This window comes from Phyllostomus discolor, chromosome 7 (genome assembly GCF_004126475.2).
Source record: "Phyllostomus discolor isolate MPI-MPIP mPhyDis1 chromosome 7, mPhyDis1.pri.v3, whole genome shotgun sequence".
Lineage (NCBI taxonomy): Eukaryota > Metazoa > Chordata > Mammalia > Chiroptera > Phyllostomidae > Phyllostomus > Phyllostomus discolor.
Window position 1 is genome coordinate 85,128,008 of NC_040909.2, and position 19,964 is coordinate 85,147,971.

Genomic DNA, 19,964 nt, shown 5'->3' on the forward strand with positions numbered 1-19,964 from the left:
GAAAGATCTGTTTATGTAGTTTGTTTTTAAAATGTGCCAATGCCTGTACATTAACAAGATTTTTAAAAATAAAAATGTATAAAATATTTAATTTATTGGTGTTTTGGGGGAATTTGATGCATCACCAATACATTACAACTGAGCCATTAATCTTGTAGCTTCTTCAACATTAACTGGTTCGTTTTCATGACACTGCTGAGGAATCTGGAGGGAGGAAAGCGTTGTACAATAGTTAGAAGTTTAGATAAGAATGGTGGACAAAATGACTTATGATCTATTATCCAATTTAATTTCTTATAGTCATACCTTTGGAAATAGAACAGTAAGTTCTCATGTTCACACTCAATGGTTTATGAATATGCAACTGTATAGCCATGTATATCAGAGAACCAAGTACTAAAAATTACATGCAACTTATAGCTTAGGAAATTTGAGATTTAATTTATTAGTGTTCAGTTTAAAAAAGGAAATGCTTTCTACCCACCAGCTGTTTCTGCAGAGGTTCGAGGGAAAGGCCTTTTGAGAAGTGAGCAAGCTCCTTCTGTATGTCAACAAAAGCTGTATTCATTCTGCTAACTTTTTCATCATTCATAATGTTCATCTTTTTTAAAAAGAAAAAATAACATTAATCCATGATCTCCTGACCATTAAACTTAAAATATATTCAATCTTAATTTAACCTTTTTAAGCCTAAAATCTAAAAAAACTTAATCATACCAATTTGCAGGGAGGATTTGCACCAAAACTCTTAGTCTTATTGGGGAATTTTAGACAAAAGTTTCTATTTTTTAAAAGAATTATGTGGAATACCCCATACCTTGATTTCACTGGTATAAGCAGACCAAAGCATGGACTACACTTTTTCTAGATAGAGCTGTCATCTCTCACCTGTGAAACAAGGAGCCTGGATCCCATGCTTAGTGTCCTGCTAACAGTACCTCTCAGCCCCTCCTTGGCCTGGTAGAAATCCCTGGCAATCAAGCCAACCACCTTGGCAGCCCTCCTCTATTAAATGTGAACAGTGGAGTAGTGGTCCTATTCTTCCTGCTGCTCCCAAACCATTTCTCCTTCAAAACTCACCTCCTGTGTACCTTATACCCCTGGACCTATTACCCTCTCTTTCCCCACTGTCACCTGCCAACTCCAGAATTACTTGCTCCTTCATGAACGTTGTTGAACCTCAGCTAACTGATCTCTGAGGTCTGATGTCACTGCTTAGTGGCTTCAGCAGAAACCTAATCCTATGGCCTCGTCACCTCTCTGGGTGCTCATCTCCTATCCTTGTTCACCTAGTTTATTCACAATTCTTAAATCTCACTAAACCTCCAATTCCATTATTTTTCACTTCCCTACCCTCACTTTTTCCTTTAGCCAGCACAAATTCCATGACCATTACTTCACCAATCACTTAACTTTCCTTAACTTCTCTTCCTTAGCCATACTTGCTTGGCAACCTAGTCAACTCTCAGACTTTCCTGAGCCTACAATGGAAGCCATAGAAAATCATAATTAGGTGAGTGGCTTCTCTTTAAATCCATGGCCACAAACTTCAACTTACCATTTACATAGTGCCTGGTAACCTTATGCACTCCCCTCATGTTAGGCTCGTTTCTAAGAGAACACCATCAGGCTGCCTACCCACGGACTTCCCTCTCCACTGTTTCCCACCAGCATACATGAAGCTTCCAGCACTTTCACCTAATGAAATAATATTCAGGACCTTTGCTGTTCACTGCCTGGAAAATGCTGCTCCCAGCACCTCCCTGCTCTGCACCACTAGCTCCTTATATCCTTCAGGTCTTGGCTCCAGTGTCAACTCGGAAGACAACTGTCACTCCAAAACCCCATCATATTACCCAGCTGTACTTCATAGGATTTCCAGTCATAAAACTGCTTAGTCAGAAAGCTGAACTTAACTAGTTCATGAAAACTGAAAAATAAAATGTTACATTTCAGTGGGCTATTATGATAATTACCAAGACCCGATGAGCTGCCACCACATATTAAACTTCAAAACATTTTCTTGAGTAATATACTATATCTTAATGAAGAAATTTCCCATTTCCCAAATATTTTCAGTAAAAACAAAGAAGATACGCTCCTTTTCAGATTTTGCATTTAAGAAACAATATTTTATCTTCATTTGACAGGTTCTTGAATATGTGAGTTCAGAGATAAGAACTGGTTCTGATACCGGGTTTCTTTTTTTTCTGTATTCTAATAAAGTGCTCAAACTTATTTGCAGCCTCACACATTCACAATTAATTTCTTTTCTTTTTGTACATTTGGATTCAAGAAAGGGACGTTATTCTTCTCCATTTTTTAAAACAAATGTTTAAAATACTCTTGCCCTCGTAGGAAAGGCTAACAACCTGTTTTAAATAAAAGCGTTCAGTTTCTCAGTAGCTTGACCATTATGCTTTGCTTGTAAACATTCAAGTCAGGGTGCTTAATACTCACCTTCTTAAGCTTAGTGGTAACTGGTTTTGCTTTATTCTTAACCTTAAAGTTTTTTTGGCTGGCTATGTGAAATACATTCCTGGACTTCTGCCCTTTTCGTTTGTTCTTAGCCATTGTCTAGAAAAGAAAAGGAGCTCAATTAAGCTGCCCACATTTATGACTAAATCAGAGTTTTTAGAGTAAAGAGACCAACTAAAATCTAAGAAATTCCACCAACAGTGCACTAGGGTTGAAGACAAATACCATATGATCTCACCTTTAACAGGAACCTAATCAACAAAACAAACAAGCAAGCAAAATATAACCAAAGACACTGAACAGAGAAAATGCTGACAGTGACCAGAGGAGAGAGGGGAGGAAATTTCAGGGGAAAAGGGGAGGGGTTTGCAAGAACAAGTATAAAGGACACATGGAGAAAAACAAGAGGTGGGGGGTGGGTGGGAGGGAGGGAGGACTGGGGGGGGGGGGGGATGGGAGTAAAAGGCAGAAAACTACTTGAACAATAATTAAAAATAAAAAAAAAATTCCATCTTACTGCTGATTATTTTTATTTTTTAAAATAGATAGCTTTTACTTATTTATTTTTAGAGAGAGGGGAAGGGAGGGAGAAAGATGAGGAGAGAGCATCAGTGTGTGGACGCCACTCGTGCGCCCTGAACTGGGGACCTAGCCCACAATCCAGGCACATGCCCTGACTGGGAATCAAACTGGCGACCCTTAAGTTTCCAGACCAGCATTCAATCCCCTGAGCCACACCAGTGAGGGCTACTGCTGTTTTTTTTTTTAATTTGCTGTATGTATTAAATTATTTCCATGTCTTCTGCTATTGGAGTGCAGGGTATGTATCTAATTCTTGTCTGCATCTCCAGCACCTGGCCCATAGAAGACGTCACATTCATTTCTGCTGGTTGAATTATTAACATCAACACAATTGTTTTTTCAGCTCCCTGCAGCACATCTGACCAAGTGCACCATCACTATCCATCCTGCTAGTTCACATGCTACTGTACCACCCTGGTGCCCATCATACCCTAGGACTGACTCCTACCTTCTTTCCATTCTTGCCTACTTATCCGACATCCTCTCCTGTGTGCCCCTCCTCAAAATCAGTAATTAATCTTGCATTTCCTACCTCTCCTCCCTTAAATTACTTTCACCATTTTCAGGTCTCCTCTCTGTGAAAAGCTCTTGCCTTGAAACTTCAGATATTCTTCATTTTATAGCCAAATGTGCAGTTAGCCTGTAAATTCAACCTCAGACACAGCTCTCCAATCTAGCAATGAACATGAGGAACAATTTTTAAAATATTAATAGTTAAGGATTTCCAGCCCAGATGAAGGCATGGGTAGTTACACTTGCCACCTCCCACAACCAAAAGGATAAATATAAAAAAAAACTACAATTGCCAGAAAATCAAACTATGTGGAAGTCTGACAACAAAGGTGTTAATGAAGAAACATTCATCCACACTGGTAGAAGGCGCAGAGATGGGCGGACAGGGCAGACAGGATGCAGAGCAGGGCAACAGCTGGAGAACCACATGGGCAAGGCAGCAGCTGGTCAACCCAGTGGTCCCATTTTCACATGCAGATAAACCAGGAGGAACAACTGGGGAATGAGACAGCCCACAACCCAGGGTTCTGGTGGAGACAAAGTCTCAGAACCTGTGGGAATTGTGGAGGCAGAAGAAACTCCCAGCCTCACAGGAGAGTTCACTGGGGAGGCCCACAGGGTCCTAGAACATACACAAACCAATCCACTCCATATTCAGCACCAGAAGGGCCTGATTTGTTTGTGGGAAGCAGGAGAAGTGACTGAAAGGTGACCCAGAGCTAAGCAAGAGACATTGTTCCCTTTTGGACCCCTTCCCCACATACAGCACCACTACTCGGTGGCGTGGGTTGCCCTGCCCTAGCATATACCTAAGGCTCCACCTCTTAGAATGTAACAGGCACCCCAAGACAAAAAAAAAATTGGCCCAAATGAAAGAACAGATCAAAGATCTAAAAACAGACCTAAGCAAGGAAGAGATAGCCAACCTACAAGATGCAGAGTTCAAAACACTGGTAATCAGGATGCTCACAGAAAAGGCTGCGTAAGGTCACAAAACAGAGGAGGAAGTGAAGGATACGCAAAGAAAAATAGGATATGCAATGAAATAAAGAAAAATAGTGAACCAACAGTGACAGGAAGGAAACCAGGACTCAAATCAACGATTTGGAGCAGAAGGAAGAAATAAACATTCAGCCAGAACAGAATGAAGAAACAAGAATTCAAAAAAATGAGAAGGCCCTGGCTGGTATGGCTCAGTAGACTGAGTGTCAGCCTGCAAACCAAAGGGTCTCAGGTTTGATTCCCAGTCAGGGCACATGCCTGGGTTGCGGACCAGGTCTCCAGTAAGGGGAGTGTGAGAAACAACCACACATTGGTGTTTCTTTCCTTCTCTTTCTCCCTCCCTTGTCTCAAAGTAGATAAAGACTTTTTTAAAAATGAGGAGAGGCTTAGGAACCTCTGGGACACCTCGAAACGTTCCAACATCCAAATCACAGGGGTGCCAGAAGGAGAAGAGGAAGAGCAAGAAATTGAAAACTTATTTGAAAAAATCACGAAGGAGAACTTCCCTAATCTGGCAAAGCAAATAGACTTCTGGAAAGTCCAGGAAGCTCAGAGAGCCCCAAAGTTGGATCCAAGGAAGCACACACCCAGGCACATCATAATTACATAACTCAAGATTAAAGAAAAGGAAAGACCTTCCAGCCAAGATGGAGGCATAGGTAGACACTGTGCCTCCTCCCACAACCAAAATAAGGACAACAACAATGTAGAAACAAAATAACAAGCAAACTGACAGAAAATTGAACTGCATGGAAGTCTGACAACCAGGGAGTTAAAATAGGCACACTCATCCAGACCAGTAGGAGGGGTGAAGTCGGGCTACCTAGCACAGAGGGGTCGAGGCAAAACAGCAGTGGCACCAGGTGCACAAGGCAGCAGCTGACAAACCCCAGGCACACAAGACAGCAGCGGATAGACCCTGGGTGCCCAGGTGGCTGACAGACCCCAGGCACAGGGTGGCAGCGGGCAGACCTAGTGAGGTGGCAAGTGTGAAACAAGGCATGGCGCACAAGGCAGCTGGCTAACTGGGTGGTCCCACATTCACGCACAGATAAACCAGGTGAAACTTGGGAGCAAGACAGACCATACAACCCAGGGCTCCAGCACGGGGAAATAAAGCCTCAAAACACCAATTGAAAACACCTGTGTTGCGGTTGAGGCACAGGGAGAGACTCCCAGCCACACAGGAGAGTTAGTTGGAGAGACCTACAGGGTCCTAGAACGTACACAAGCCCACCCACACAGGAATCTGCACCAGAAAGGTCCAGTTTGCTTAGGGGAAGCTGCGGAAGGGACTAAAATCCCATAGAGTGGAACAAGCACCACTGTTCCCTCTTGGACCCCGCCCCTACATACATCTTCAAAACCCAGTGACTTGGGTTGCCCCCCCCCCGGTGAACACCTAAGGCTCTGCCCCTCATACATAACAGGCGTGACAAGACAAACAAACAAACAAACAAGGCCCAAATGGAAGAACAGATCAAAGCTCCAGAGCAAATGCAACTAAGCAATGAAGAAATAGCCAACCTACCAGGCATACAGTTCAAAGCACTGGTGATCAGGATGCTCACAGAATTGGTTGATTTTGGTCGAAAATTAGATGAAAAAATGCAGGCTACAATAAGTGAAAAAAAGGAAAATGCACAGGGAACCAATAGTGATGGGAAGAAAACAGGGACTCAAATCAATGGAGTGGATCAGAAGGAAGAATAAAACATACAACCAGAAAAGAATGAAGAAACAAGAATTCAAGAAAATGAGGAGAGGCTTAGGAACCTCCAGGATATCTTAAAACGTTCCAACATCTGAATTATAGGGGTACCAGAAGGGGAAGAGGAAGAGCAACAAGTGGAAAAGTTATTTGAACAAATAATAAAGGAGAACTTCCCCAATCTGGCAAAGGAAATAGACTTCCAGGAAGTCCAGGAAGCTCAGGGAGTCCCAAAGAAGTTGGACCCAAGAAGGAACACACCAAGGCACATCATAATTACATTAGCCAGATTAAAATGAAAGAGTGAATCCTAGAAGCAGCAAGATATAAGGAGATAGTTACCTACAAAGGAGTGCCCATCAGACTGTCAGCTGATTTCTCAAAAGAGACCTTGCAGGCAAGAAGGGGCTGGAAAGAAGTATTCCAAGTCATGGAAGGCAAGGACCTATATCCAAGACTGCTCTATCCAGAAAAGCTTTCATTTAGAATGGAAGGGCAGATAATATGCTTCTCAAATAAGGTCAAGTTAAAGGAGTTCATCATCACTAAGCCCTTATTTTATGAAATGTTAAAGGGACTTATCTAAGAAAGAGAAGATAAAAAACATATACAGTAAAATGACAGCAAACTCACAATTATTAACAACCACACCTAAAACAAAAACTAAGCAAACAACTAGAACAGGAATAGAACCACAGAAATGGAGATCACATGGAGGGTTAGCAACAGGGGAGTGGGGGGGAGGAGAGAGGGGGGAAAGGTATGGAGAATAAGTAGCATTGATGGTAGGTAGAAAAAAGACGGGGGGGAGGCCAGAATAGTATGGGAAATGTAGAAGATGAACCTATGACACATGGACATGAACTAAAGGGGGGGAATGTGGGTGGGAGAGGGTGTGGAGGGGAATGAAGGGGGAAAAATGGGACAACTATAATAGCATAATCAATAAAATATATTTAGAAAAATAAGATAAGGAGAGAACCCTAAAAGCACCAGAGAAAAGGAGACAGTTACCTACAAAGGAGTTCCCAGAAGACTATCAGCTGATTTCTCAAAAGAGACCTTGCAGGCAAGAAGGGGCTGGACAGATATATTCAAAGGCATGAAAAGCAAGGGCCTGCATCCAAGATTACTCTATCCAGCAAAGCTATCATTTAGAATGGAAGGGTAGATAAAGTGCTTCCCAGATAAGGTCAGGTTAAAGGAATTTATCATCACTAAGCCCTTATTATATGAAATGTTAAAGAGACTTATCTACGGAAAAAAAAGATAATCACAATAAAAGTGATGTGACAACAAACTCCCAACTATCAACAACAACAACAAAAAAACAAAAACAAAAACTATGCAAATAAGTAGAACAGGAAGAGAATCACAGAAATGGAGAACACATGGTGGGTTATTAGTGGGGAGGGGGCATGGGAGCATGGGGCAACAGTACAAAGAATAGGAAGCATAAATTGTATATACAAAGTAGACAAGTGGAGGTTAAAAATAATGCAGGAAATGGAGAAGTCAAAGAACTTATATGCACAACACATGGCTACGAACTAAGGATGGGGAATGATGGTGGGTGCTGGGTGGAGGGGAATAAAAGAGAGAAAAAAATGTGACAACTATAATAGCATAATCAAAATATATTTAAAAATATTAATAGTTAAGATTTACTGAGCTTTTACTAGGTGTACCATGCTTATGTTTTATGTGCTTTGACTAATTTACTCCTCATAAAACTTTGTTGAAGGTACTGTTTATTCCCATTCTACAAATTAACAAAAAAGAAAAACTGATATGAAGGGAAGTTAATGTGCCCATTATCACACTGGGAATAATCGGGTAATGTCAAGTTTCAAAGGTAGACCTGGTGGCCTCTCTTGTACAGGGAGGGGCATAAGTAGGTTTACAGTTGTAAGTATGTGAGACAATTCATTCTTGTATTATTTATTAATTATTGTATTATTTTCCCCACAGACAACTAAACCTGCATTTGGTCAACCCTATATAAGTAAAAATGCAATACAAAAATATGACATAATATTTACTGGGTTACTGCTATCATCCCTAGGTATATTTGGTTAGAATTGGCTGGGCAAGCTATACCTATAGTCCAAAGCAAGTCAGGTACCCGTCTTTGTAAAATATTATTAGAATACATCTATGACCAATTGATTATGTCTATGGATGCTTTCCTGCTACAACTGTGACCCACAAAGCCTTAAGTATTTACTATCTGGACCTTTACAGAAAGATTGCCCACCTCTGACATGAGCCACATGCATTAAAGTCTGTCCAGCATAATCTATGAAATGAACCTTCCAATGTTAAAAACCTGTGACAGCTCCTCCAGAGCACAAGAAGCAATATGCTCTGTCTTTACTGTTGGAACCACGGATCCACAATACATCTGTCACACTACCCTGCTACCTCTCCATTTGCACCCACCTGCTCTGCATATTGTTCTTTGAAGATACTTGAACATTCTTACTTTCTTCCTTTTGCTCACATTGTATCTCTTGACTAAAGTTTACATCCTCCACGTCTGACCTCAGACAACTACGTAATAGCAACGCTTTTGACCCCAACAGTACTTAAAAATAACGAACACGATAAAAATACATTAATATAGAAGAAACAGAACATACACATACTAAATTAAATTAAATGATCTACAATCCTCCCAATATTAACCAAAATCCAACCACTCATCTAGTACTCATTAATCAATTACTATTATTTACCAGGTATGGCACACACATAATGACAGGGTCTGTCAAAGGCAGGTTCATGGAGAAGGTAATATTCTATCCAGGGGGGACGGGGAATATCCCTGCCAACCACATGGAAACCATGATAACAACAGACACAACCAAAAACTGATCCCTGGCCCAGGGCTGAGGCCCACCGGCGGGGCCGCCCCTGAAGAGAACAGCCTGAAGGAGCGCGGCGGATCCCGACCCCGGGCTGCAGCGGTGCGAGCCCAGCCAGCCCCTCCCTGGCCCACCAACCTCTCACCAGAGAGACTGCAGACACTCGAACAGTCGCCCCAGCACTCCTTTACGAGCCGGATTCAGGAAGTTTAAGGTGAGGAAGCCAATTAAGCTTCCTCTCCAAGTTTGTGGTTCCACCCAGAAATGCCCCGCCCACAAGGCGAAGTCCTACCAGTCCCTAGGAGACAATCCCGGCCCAACTCGTAAATGAAACCCCGCCCTTTAACAAAATGGACCTGCTTCCGCCCTTCTGCGCCCTCCGCTCCCTGACGTAAGCTCTCAGGCGGTCGGGGGCGCGCTATCTCCGGCGGCGTGCGCAAAGGAGGAGCCAAGGTGTTTTTCTTCCGGGTTGTTTCCCTGCTTCAGAGCACTGTGTGCAGCAGGGGAGGAGCGCAGGGCGTTTTGAAGATGTTGTCACACGAGTATCAGGGAGCTTCAAAAACGCCCAGGAAATGATAGGCGACTCAAGAATTGGAAAATTTTAGTTTAAGGTAAGTAGTTAATAAGTCTAGGAGGTAATGCATATGTTAAAGCTTTTGTTTCAGGAACTGCAGATAAGGCACACCACTCCCAGCAGACAGCGGACTTCCTGGGGTACTGTTAGAGGTTACCGTCTGGGAAACAGGTGGAGGCATCCAGGCCATCGAGTTCCAGGAAGAGACAGACAACCACATGCCCCTTGGGTACAGCCAACTGCCCAGCACGAGAATGCTGCAGTTTCTTTCACCTAAATTTTCCCTGCATTTCAAAAACACTCACCACACCTTCTTTATTCCCTGTTATAAAAACACTGGCTTGGAAAGAAAAGGTAAGACAGTTTGTTAGGGTGCAAACCCTCCATCTTCTCAGATTGCTGGCCATCTGAATAAAGCGCCCTTAAAAATTCAATCCCTGTCTCAGCTTATTGGGTTCTGTGCATGACAGGCAGCCTGAATTCCGATGATGTCTGCCTTCTGGCTGTGTGTGTGCAGATGTCCCAGTTAAGACCTATGGGTTGACTTTTCTAGGAAAGTGATCCCATGCTTCCAAGAGCATCTCTGCATTAAAGTGTCACGTGTTCTGCTAATTCCTTTGTTGCTGTCATGGAAAAGCCAGGTTTCAAACAAAGGTACAGGTACTGATTTCATTTTGAATAGAAAACAGTTAGCTGTTTGTAGTGAAGGAAAATGACTCCCTTCCACAGGACACAGGTCTCAGGTGTTAACTGTTCACTCTGTATTTTGTTTCTTTTTTTTTTTTTTTACTGTTTTACAGTTCCAATTATTTTCCCCTCAGTCCCCTTCTGCCCAGCCCACCCCACAACTTCCACAAGTCAATCCCCACCCCATTGTCCATGTCCATGAGTCTTTCATGTATGTTCATTGACTAATAATCCCTTCACCTTCTTTCAAATAGCCCCCCACCCTCCCTCCTCCCCTCCTACCTCCAGCAGTCTATTCTGTGATTCTATGCCTCTGGTTCTATTTTGCTCATTAGTTTATTTTGTTCAGTAGATCCCTCTTACAGGTGAGATCATATGGTATTTGTCTTTCACTGACTAGCTTGTTTCACTTAACGTGATAGTCTTTCGTTTCATCCATGCTGTCACAAAAAGTAGGAATTCCTTCTGTCTGCTGCATAGTACTCCATTATGTAAATGTACCACAGTTTTTTAATCCACTCAAAAGAACTTATGCACCCCTATGTTCATAGCAGTGTTATTTGCAATAGCCAAGAATTGGAATCACTCTGCATTTTCTATTATTCAAACATCACATGACCTGTATGTCTGCTTGTCTGCAATCACGCATGCAGTCTGTCGGGTTTTTTACTATGCCATGTTTGTATCCCACCCAGGGTTCTGTAATTCCAGTGCATGGAGTTGTGACGTAACATTTCCTCAATGACAGAAAATCCTCTGATGTGTAAGAAACAGGGACTGTAGCCAGTCCATGGAAAACGACTCTAAAATACCTAGAGGAATACTTCTTTTTATCTCTGTTCCTTCAAGTGATTGGTTCTCCACAAATATGTTTTCAATTTAAAGAAGCAGATTTTATCCAGAGTAACCTCCTGGCCTAATACCTAGAAATCCAGAATCTGAACTAATGACAGTCACCAAGGACGTATGCAATAACTGAAGGTTGGGAACAATCAAATACATATCACAAAGGCCATAAAAATATTTAAAGGGTACATAAAGTCCTTTCACATTTTTTATGATGCTTGGTTAAAATGAAAGTAATGGTAAAAAGGACAGGAATTGTGAAGCAGCAGGTACATGTTTAAAACCCAGAAAATCACCAAGGGCAAAGAAGGATGTGTGTTATTAAATTAGGATTTGACCTTTCAATTTCAGCAGTGTTCAAAGAAAAAAAAGCAGATGCTGTGCTTTGTAATTATCAAGTTTAGTTGATAAGTCAACATTCAAACTTTCTAAAGCTCAACAGTGATTTTGTTTTTCAGTTAAAATTGTTAGTTTTCACAGACCAAAGTCGACAGTGTTTGACCTGTGGTGTTTTAGAACCCTGTTGTGCTGAAATTTTGTTAAGAATTACATGGGTGTCTATACTGTGATTAAATAGAACCAAAAACAAACATCTGGCTCCTTAAAAATTTCTTTTTCTCCTTTTGGATTATAAAAGTCACGGAGAGTCATTTAGAAACTTGGAAATTCAAAAAAGCATAAAAAAGCCCTGGCTGGCGTAGCTCAGTGGATTGAGCACAGGCTGCGCAAACCAAAGTGTCGCAGGTTCAATTTCCAGTCAGGGTACATGTCTGGGTTGCAAGCCATGACCCCCAGCAACCACACATTGATGTTTCTCCCTCTCTCTCTCTCTCTCTCTCTTTCTCCCTCCCTTCCCTCTCTAGAAATACATGAATAAAATCTTTAAAAAAAAAAGCATAAAAAAGAAATGCACCACTAGCCATGACATGACTGGGTCCAGATCTAGCTCACCATCTTCTTTGTCTCACTCAGATTGTTGTAACAGCTTCCTAACTGGTTCCTTTGCTTTCATCTGTACCCATCCCACCAGCTAGAGGAGTCCTGCTGCAATGGCGATCAGATCATGTCATTCATAAGCTCCAAACTTCTGATGCTCCCACATTACTCAGAATAAAAGCCAAATACTTACAACGGCCTGCAGCCCCTCCGTGGCCCCTCTGATGCATCAACCCCCACTGCTTTCTCACTGTCCTCTAATCATGGCACCTGTGTGTTCCTGCTTCTCCAGACCATCTTCCAGGGCATTTACCCCTAAATATCTGCTAGGCTCCTCCCTCACCTCTCAGGTCTTATTTCAAAAGGCATCTTTTCAGAGAGGGCTTCATGAGTACCTCTGTAAAATCAGGGGTCCTCTTACTCCCCTACCCCCATCCTGCTATGCCATTATTATCATATCGTATATAGTTTATATATTTTGCTTATTATCTGTCTTCTGCTAGAATGTAAGCTCCATAAAGGCAGAGCTTTTCTATCTGGCTTTGTTTTCTGCTGTATTTGTTTTCTAAAGTGTAACAAATCACTCAAAAATTGAGTTGCTCGAAACAATAGTCATCATTTATTATCTCATAATTTCTGTGGGGATGGACTTTGAAAGGGGCTTGTCTGGATGGATCTGGTTCAGGTCTTTCATGAGGTTTCAGTTAGATGTTGGCTGAGTTGCAGTCACCTCAAGGCTCAGCTGGGGATGGGGATTGGCTAGCCAAGCACATTGCTCAGGGCTGCCACTGGCACTGGCCACTGCCAAGTACCTGACTCCTTTTAGAAGGACATTTCTGCAGGCCTGAGTGTCCCCATGACATGGAAGTTGACAGCCTTCAGACTGAGGATCCAAGAGAAGAAGACACTGCAATGTCTCTTGTGACTTGGACGCAGATGTCACACACTGTCACTTTGCCAGTCCAATTCAGGGAGGAAGGAGATGCCACAAGGGGCTGGCTATGCAGCTGCTCCATCCCCTGTGCTGGAAACAGTGCCAGCACATAAAGAGAACCCAATAAATATTTTTGAACAATGAAGATATTCCATCACTGAGATTTTTAAAAATAGATTTCTTTGCAGCCTTTTTTTCTGTGCAATATACTATGTTGTTAATGAAAAATGAGAATTATCTCTCTAGATAAAAATTTATAAATATAAACACAAATAAGTGTACTTTTAAATGCAGTATTTCATGTCTTTCTAAAATTACATCTTTTTGATACACAATAAGTTATTTCAATTCTTACCATTTGCATTTCTGTTTCTAGATTTTTTCTGTTATAACTCCGTTATGATGAACACCATTTTAAATAAAGCTTTGTAGGGAGCATGTCTGGGAATATGATGTAAGGTTATGAACATTTATAATATAGCCATAGAATAAGACTGACTTATTTATTGAATCCAGGGAATAATTAACTAAATTATTTGACAGCTGGATTATTTTGGCCTGAATTATCAGGGCTTTTCAACATTGATCTGATGTCTATACAACTTTACTTCCTTTTAAATAATCTTATCTCCTTTTATTTTTCATACTTTACTTTTGTGATATGCTCAAATAAGATATGAAACACTAAAAATAGGAATTGGACAAATTATTTAAAAACTATATGAGAAGAAACAGAATAGAAATGTACAATGTAGGGTTTTAGCAATGATTGTATTCTTGTCTGACAAAATGTTTGCCTCCAGTTTCTAAAACTGGAATCTGAGAAGTGTCTTGAGCCATGATTCACTGGAGTTACCCTTTCAATTTTGGTCAGAGAATTCTCCTTCTGACATGAAACCTGGGTCATTGAGCAAGTCCTTTGGCCCCTTGGGCCTCTGTGCAATCTGTCAGAGAGATCTCTCCTAGGCAGCTTGCATTATGCATCCCCATGGTAGGGTAACCTGAAGAATGGGGAGGTAAAATAATAGAAACTCCATACGTCAGCTCCATAAAATCAACACCCTTCACAAGATAGCAAATGATAAGACATTCCTGTGGTTAATAAGTCCCAGCTGTACAAACCACAGGACGCAATGAAAGTAAGAAACAGGCACTACTGGAGAGCACCTTGGACTTGGGACTCTGCAGACTGGCACTATGTCCCACTGTGTGGCTGGCCTGTCTGGGTAACTGAGGAATCTTACTCAGCTATTTACTCTGCTTGGTAAAATCAGATGAAAATAGCCACTTGGGTTCACATTTAGGCTTTCCAAAAGGAAGTACTTGGGGAAAATGTGCACCTCAGAGAGCCTATGCATATGCTCTGATAAAACAGCATCAATTCACTCAGTATCAACAACATCACTTTAATTTTCCCTTACTATATTAGTACACTTCATTAAATATTTTTATGTGAAAGGTTATAACTTAATGAGTGCAGCTTACAACATAGTGTCTGATGCTTTGAAGAGCTGATTAACCATGTTTGCTGCACAGAGATTGAGCCAGATCCAGTTGGTTCAAGAGTGAAGTGGAGATGATGACTGTGGTCAGGAATCCTGAGTTCACTGGTTAGTGTTAGTCTTTTATTTGTTTGTACTTGATGGTTGTGAATCTGGAAATGGGTTCTTTTTTAAGAAGAAAACCCACAAATAGTTATGAAGGGTTATTTAGCAAGTTAATGGGTTAATTGACTCCAAATTTTTTTGAAAAAATTTAATATATACAGAGAAATTGTAAAAATAATCTCTTGAGCATCCACATATCCTTCAGTTGGATCCATCAGTTACTGACCAAGACATGTGAGTCAGTTGCAGGCACCAGGGTACTTCAGCCCGATGGCTTCGGCATTCATATTCTACAGTCTCCTCAGCACATCATGGCACCTACAAATTATCATCAATACAATGAGGCCACCTACATGCTGTCCATATCAACATTTCTCCAGTTGACCCAAAGCACCTATTTTAGCTTCCTTCCACCCCCTTTACCAGTGTAGGACTTAACTGAGAATCACACATTGTGTTTGGTTTTTATGTATATTTTATCTCTGAATCCTAGACTGTGTAAATATCCTGTCTGTCTATAACCTTTTATCCAGAAGGTTTAGCTCCCATGATTGAGCTTTGCCTGAACCAGATATTACATTGGCCTTGCAAAAAATGATTGTTTTAAAATTTTATCATTTCATCTGTATCCAATAGCTGGCATTCTCTCATAAAGAAGCATTCTCTCTCTCTCTCTCTCTCTCTCTCTCTCTCTCTCCTCATGGGTATTTTTGGGGTAGGATATTATAATCTCTTACAATTATTATTCTTTTTGATGGCCGAATGATCCCAAATTTGGTATGGGACCTCTTATAGTCTAGCTCCTGTGTAAGTGTTGTATATTTTACATGACCCTGTTAGTTTTTTGTGAGTTTACCTTTTTTTAAGACTTTATTTTTTAAGAATAACTTTAGGTTCATAGGAATATTGAGAAGGAAGTACAGAATATTTCCCATATACCCTTTGCCCCTATGAATGCATAGCTTCCTCTATTATTAACTCCTCCCACCAAAGGGTACATTTGTTACAAATGATGAATCTACATTGACATCTTATCACCCAAAGTTCATAACTTACCTTAGGTTCATTTTTGGTGCTGTATATTCTGTGGGTTTGGAAAAATGCATAATGACATGCATCCATCATTATAGAATCATATAGATTATTTTCACTGTTCTGTAATCCTTTGTGCTCTATATATCCCCTATCTTCCCAGCCCTTGACAACCACTGATCTCTTTACTGTCTCCATAGTTTTGCCTTTTCCAGAATGTCACATAGTTGAAATCATACAGTATGTTGCCTTTTCAGATTGGCTTCTTTCAATTAGCAATATATATTTAATGTGCCTCTCTGTCTTTTCATGACTTGATAACTCATTTCTCTTTAGTGATGAATAATATTCCACTGTCTCGATGAACCACAATTTAATCAGCCATTTACCTACTGATGGATATCTTGGGTGCTTCCAAGATTTGGCAGTTATGAACAAAGCTGCTATAAACAGTTTTCAGCTCATTTGGATCATAGAAAAAGTATGTTTTGTTTTGTAAGAAACCACCAAACTGTCTTCCAAAGTGGCTGCAACCATTCCCATCCTCACCAGCTATGAGTCAGTCTGTGTTCCTGATACTCCACAACCTGGTCAGAACTTCATGTTGTCAGTGTTCTGGATTTTGGACACTCTGATAGATGTGTAGTGGGATCTTGCTGTTGTTATAATTGGCAGTTCCCTAATGACAGGTGCTGTGGAGCATCTTTTATATGCTTATTTGCCATCTGTGTATTGTATCTTGTTTGATGAGGTATCTGTTAAGGTCTTTGGCCTATTTTTATATGGGCCCAAGTGGTTGTTTGTTTGCTTATTTTTGACTTTTAAGAGTTTTTATGTAATTTTGGATAAGTCCTTTAATATATATTCAAACTTATTCCTCAAAGTTTGGTTCCTATTATATTGGCACAAATGAACCCAAATGTGCCAGAGAGGTGGATGAAGGATGCAGGACTTTCCCTTAGGTGCAAGAGGAGCATGAAGTTGACTGTACTTAGTTCTGTAGAAAACTTTTCCTCCTGCTGTGCTATAACCCCAGTGATAATCACAGAAGCAGAAGGAAGACAGGCTGCACTATGAGGTGTTCAGGTGAAATCTAAAGAATAGCTCAAATTGAGCCTATTTTAGTCATCCCTAAACAACACAGCAGTATCAAGAGGTACCTACTGGTACATGCAGTTACCACATGTGCAGCTGCTGTGTGGAGGGCAAAAGTGTGATGGGAGAGACTTGGCTCTTCTTGCTGACGCATGTAAAGAATTATAGAACAGCAAATCTATTAGCATGCAATCAGTTTATTAGTGATCTGTTCCCATGAAATAGGGGCCTAGCTAGAATGACAGGTGAAAGGCAAAGTTTCAGGGTAAAGAAGGGCAGCAAACATGGAAGAGCAGCTAAAGACCAGGGTGGCAAGCCCCCACGTGGCTCAAGGCCCGGTGGCCAGAGGCCCCGTGGCCCAAGAGCTAAGAAGGCCAGGAGTACCCCAACCCCCAAGAGAGAGAACAAGTCTTTTATTCTGAGGACTTATATAGCTGGTGGGATAGGGGGAAAAAAGTTACATGTTGATTAACAAGTAAGTGTGTGCCAGCTTTCCTGGGGGAATGTGACTACCTAAACTTAGGTATGTGTGGGGGTCTGTTAGCCCAAATCCTTATCTTGCTCCAGACCCCATTTGTTCATCTCATTGTAAAACAAATATGTGACAGGAGGCAGTTAATTAAAATTGGGGCACTTTCCAAAGTTATTTATGGGCTCTTTCTGTAAGCATCAGGGACTCCCTCATAAAACAGATAGTGACCAGAGGTAGACAATTAACCAAAGTTGTTTAATGGGCTTCTTCTTTGGACACTGGGGACCCTCTCCCACATTACAGGCCTTGGGATGAAAGCACAGTTTCAAGGCCTTCTTTCCCAGATAGTGGGAACGCTACATAGAATTTCAAGGACTTCCTTTCTTTCTTGTTAAAATAGTGTCTCTTGTGATGCTGGAACACCTGGCAATATTATCAGACCAGGCTCAGGACTGCTGAGTTAGTGTGTGAGACTTGTCTCCTTCCTCCTCCCTGCCTCGGTTTACTATTCAAACTACCTAAGTTATAAAAGGCATTCCCTGGCAACCAGGATGCCAAACGCTGATCAGTAACAGCACTGCAGTCTCAGAGTTCTTCCTATGCCCCCCTCAAGAGGAAAGGAAGGATGGTATTTAAACAGCCACTCTTCCATCTTAATCGAAGTTTCATGCCATCAAGAAGCCCTTGGCACTAGTTTATTCATAAAAAACTACAGAGTTCAGTCTGAAATTTCCAAGGGACTAAACTCAAAGCCTTAGTCTCTGAGACAGTAATTATAATCCCAGCAGATCACACTGTGTCTGTTTTTCACTGGGAGCTCAGCACAGCCACCCTTCCAAGACAGAAAGTTCACTTCTGTCCAGGGCAGCAAGGCCACTGAGCATCCAGGAGAGGCCTGAACACCCTGCTCCTGTGGGATGCAAAGGGCAGCATTATTAGGCACCCAGTGCCTAATGATGCAAAGGATGACAGAGAGCCAATGGGATGTGGGGGTGGGAGGGACCTGCAGGCCCAGTAGGGCCAAAAACGGTCACTGAGCCCTTTGACTCTGGCATTTGGCGTATCTTCCTCAGCAGATGCTGGGAGGACGTCTTGTAAAATGTGGATAAATGTGCTGGCCTGACCTGAGCGTGCCCTTCATGAATATTGCTGTTGTTTTTGGGCTTTGCCACCGTCCTAGTTCTGGGCTTAAACCCCTACCAGGGCCACCTCCTGTGACTCACCATCTGGGGCAGCTTACAGGCAGTGCTTCCTTTTCCTGGGACTCCTGCAGCAGGCGGGAAGTCCCCAGAGTCCTTTTCCTCCTTCCTTCTTCCCCTCCCCACCACCCACCTTTTTCTGGGTTCAGAGCAGCATGGGACCCAGGCCCCTGGCTCAGCCAGCCCTGCGCGAGTCCCCTGGCGGCAGACCAAGCACCCCTCAGGCTACCGGCCAAGTATGCACACCACCCCCACTTCGGCACCGCCCGAGCTCCCTGCTATCCCGCCCTTCCAACCTCCTTCCAACCTCCTACCGGGACCATGTCGCGGCATAGCTGGGGGTATGCAGAGCACAACGGTGAGTGCCCCGCTGACAGACAGCCTGGGGAGCCAGGGGGTTGGGGGCTAGGAGTCCCACTTAGCGCACACAGTCGCCAGGACACAAGGGTCCCCTGCCATGAGGCCCTCGCGGACTGCGTGCGGGGGGGTGGCTCTTGGGGTGTTGGTACAGGGATGACAGCCTGCCAGGGGTTACCAGACCCCAAACTTTACTTTGGTCCGTGCACCGCCCTTCGGAAGCGGACTGTGTGGGGGGACTTGCCCTAGCGACAGCACCTTTGGGTTAAATGTGGTCTGAGGACACACTTTAATGACTCGAGGACAACTTTCCTTTCAGTCTTGTAAGTTCATTATTCACTCCGGGGAAACAAATAATGGAGACATGGGGAAATATATTTAAGAAATTTGAATAACTTGAATTGCAGTTCTGAAAATTCAGCCTGCCTGCTTGAGAACCCCAAGGCTGCTGGTTTCTGGGTTAACTATGACACTGGACACCGCCCTGAGTCCCTACTTGGCTCAGACTCAGACTTAGGTTCTCTCTGGAAGGAGTTCAGGCTTCTTGCAGTCTTCCCCTTCTCTTCTTTGGCATACACCCTGTGGACACTGATGATCAGCAAAGTGTTATTGAAATTAAAACAGGTGGGCAAAATGCATTTACTGATGGGTACAGCAGTAATTAGGCATGTACAATACTTCTTATCTATTTTAAACTATCGAAAGTAAAACATTTCCTTATGTTTTTATATTAAATTGAACCAAACTTATTGTTTCAAATACTGTTTATTTAAACTAATTGCAAAGTGACACCGATAAAGCCTTATAGTGAATCACTCTCAGATACGTCCTAGGAATCATAGTGATAATAATATTTTTTGACTAATGTGTTTATTATTGAATGGTATTCTATACTATAGTTTTATAAAAACTTTCACACACAAAAAAGAAAATTTTCACTTCTTTTTTTAATTTCACCAGAGGACATTTTTTTCTCACTGCTTTTTACAGACAGAGGACGGGAGAGAGAGAAACATCCATTGGTTGCTTCCTGTACACACCTGGACCAGGGATCAAACACCAGAACCCAGGC

General features: G+C 42.1%; 2 protein-coding genes and 1 long non-coding RNA gene across 8 annotated transcripts in view; 1 reads left to right on the forward strand and 2 right to left on the reverse strand.

Moving 5' to 3' along the window:
• Positions 1–69: 69 nt before the first annotated feature.
• Positions 70–9,413, reverse strand: RBIS (ribosomal biogenesis factor). Of its 4 annotated transcripts, none has more exons than XM_036031074.1 (4): positions 9,299–9,413; positions 2,461–2,577; positions 485–601; positions 70–204 (listed from the first exon to the last, which is right to left on the reverse strand). In XM_036031074.1, the coding sequence occupies exons 2-4, from the start codon at positions 2,572–2,574 to the stop codon at positions 133–135; spliced, it is 303 nt and encodes a 100-aa protein (XP_035886967.1). In that variant the 5' UTR covers positions 2,575–2,577; positions 9,299–9,413; the 3' UTR covers positions 70–132. The 4 variants fall into 4 exon arrangements, with proteins under 4 accessions (XP_035886967.1, XP_035886968.1, XP_028374412.1 ...); XM_036031075.1 differs by having other exon boundaries at positions 9,292–9,413; XM_028518611.2 differs by having other exon boundaries at positions 9,288–9,413.
• A 178-nt stretch (positions 9,414–9,591) lies between these two features.
• LOC114502079 (carbonic anhydrase 13) overlaps positions 9,592–19,964 on the forward strand; it is a 50,048-nt gene continuing 39,675 nt past the window's right edge. The window contains exon 1 of one of the 3 annotated variants that reach the window (XM_036031072.1): positions 9,592–9,764. Coding sequence is in view for 2 of the 3 variants with exons in the window: in XM_028518915.2 (XP_028374716.1) it covers positions 18,446–18,893 (448 nt within the window). In the remaining variant the exon portion in view is untranslated. Of the gene's footprint in view, positions 9,765–18,357; positions 18,894–19,964 lie in introns of those variants that run through there. The other 2 variants (XM_028518915.2, XM_036031071.1) reach the window with 2 other exon arrangements.
• Positions 13,524–18,678, reverse strand: LOC118501699. Its single transcript, XR_004904335.1, has 2 exons — positions 18,560–18,678; positions 13,524–15,055 (listed from the first exon to the last, which is right to left on the reverse strand). It is a non-coding gene; the product is annotated as an uncharacterized LOC118501699 (long non-coding RNA).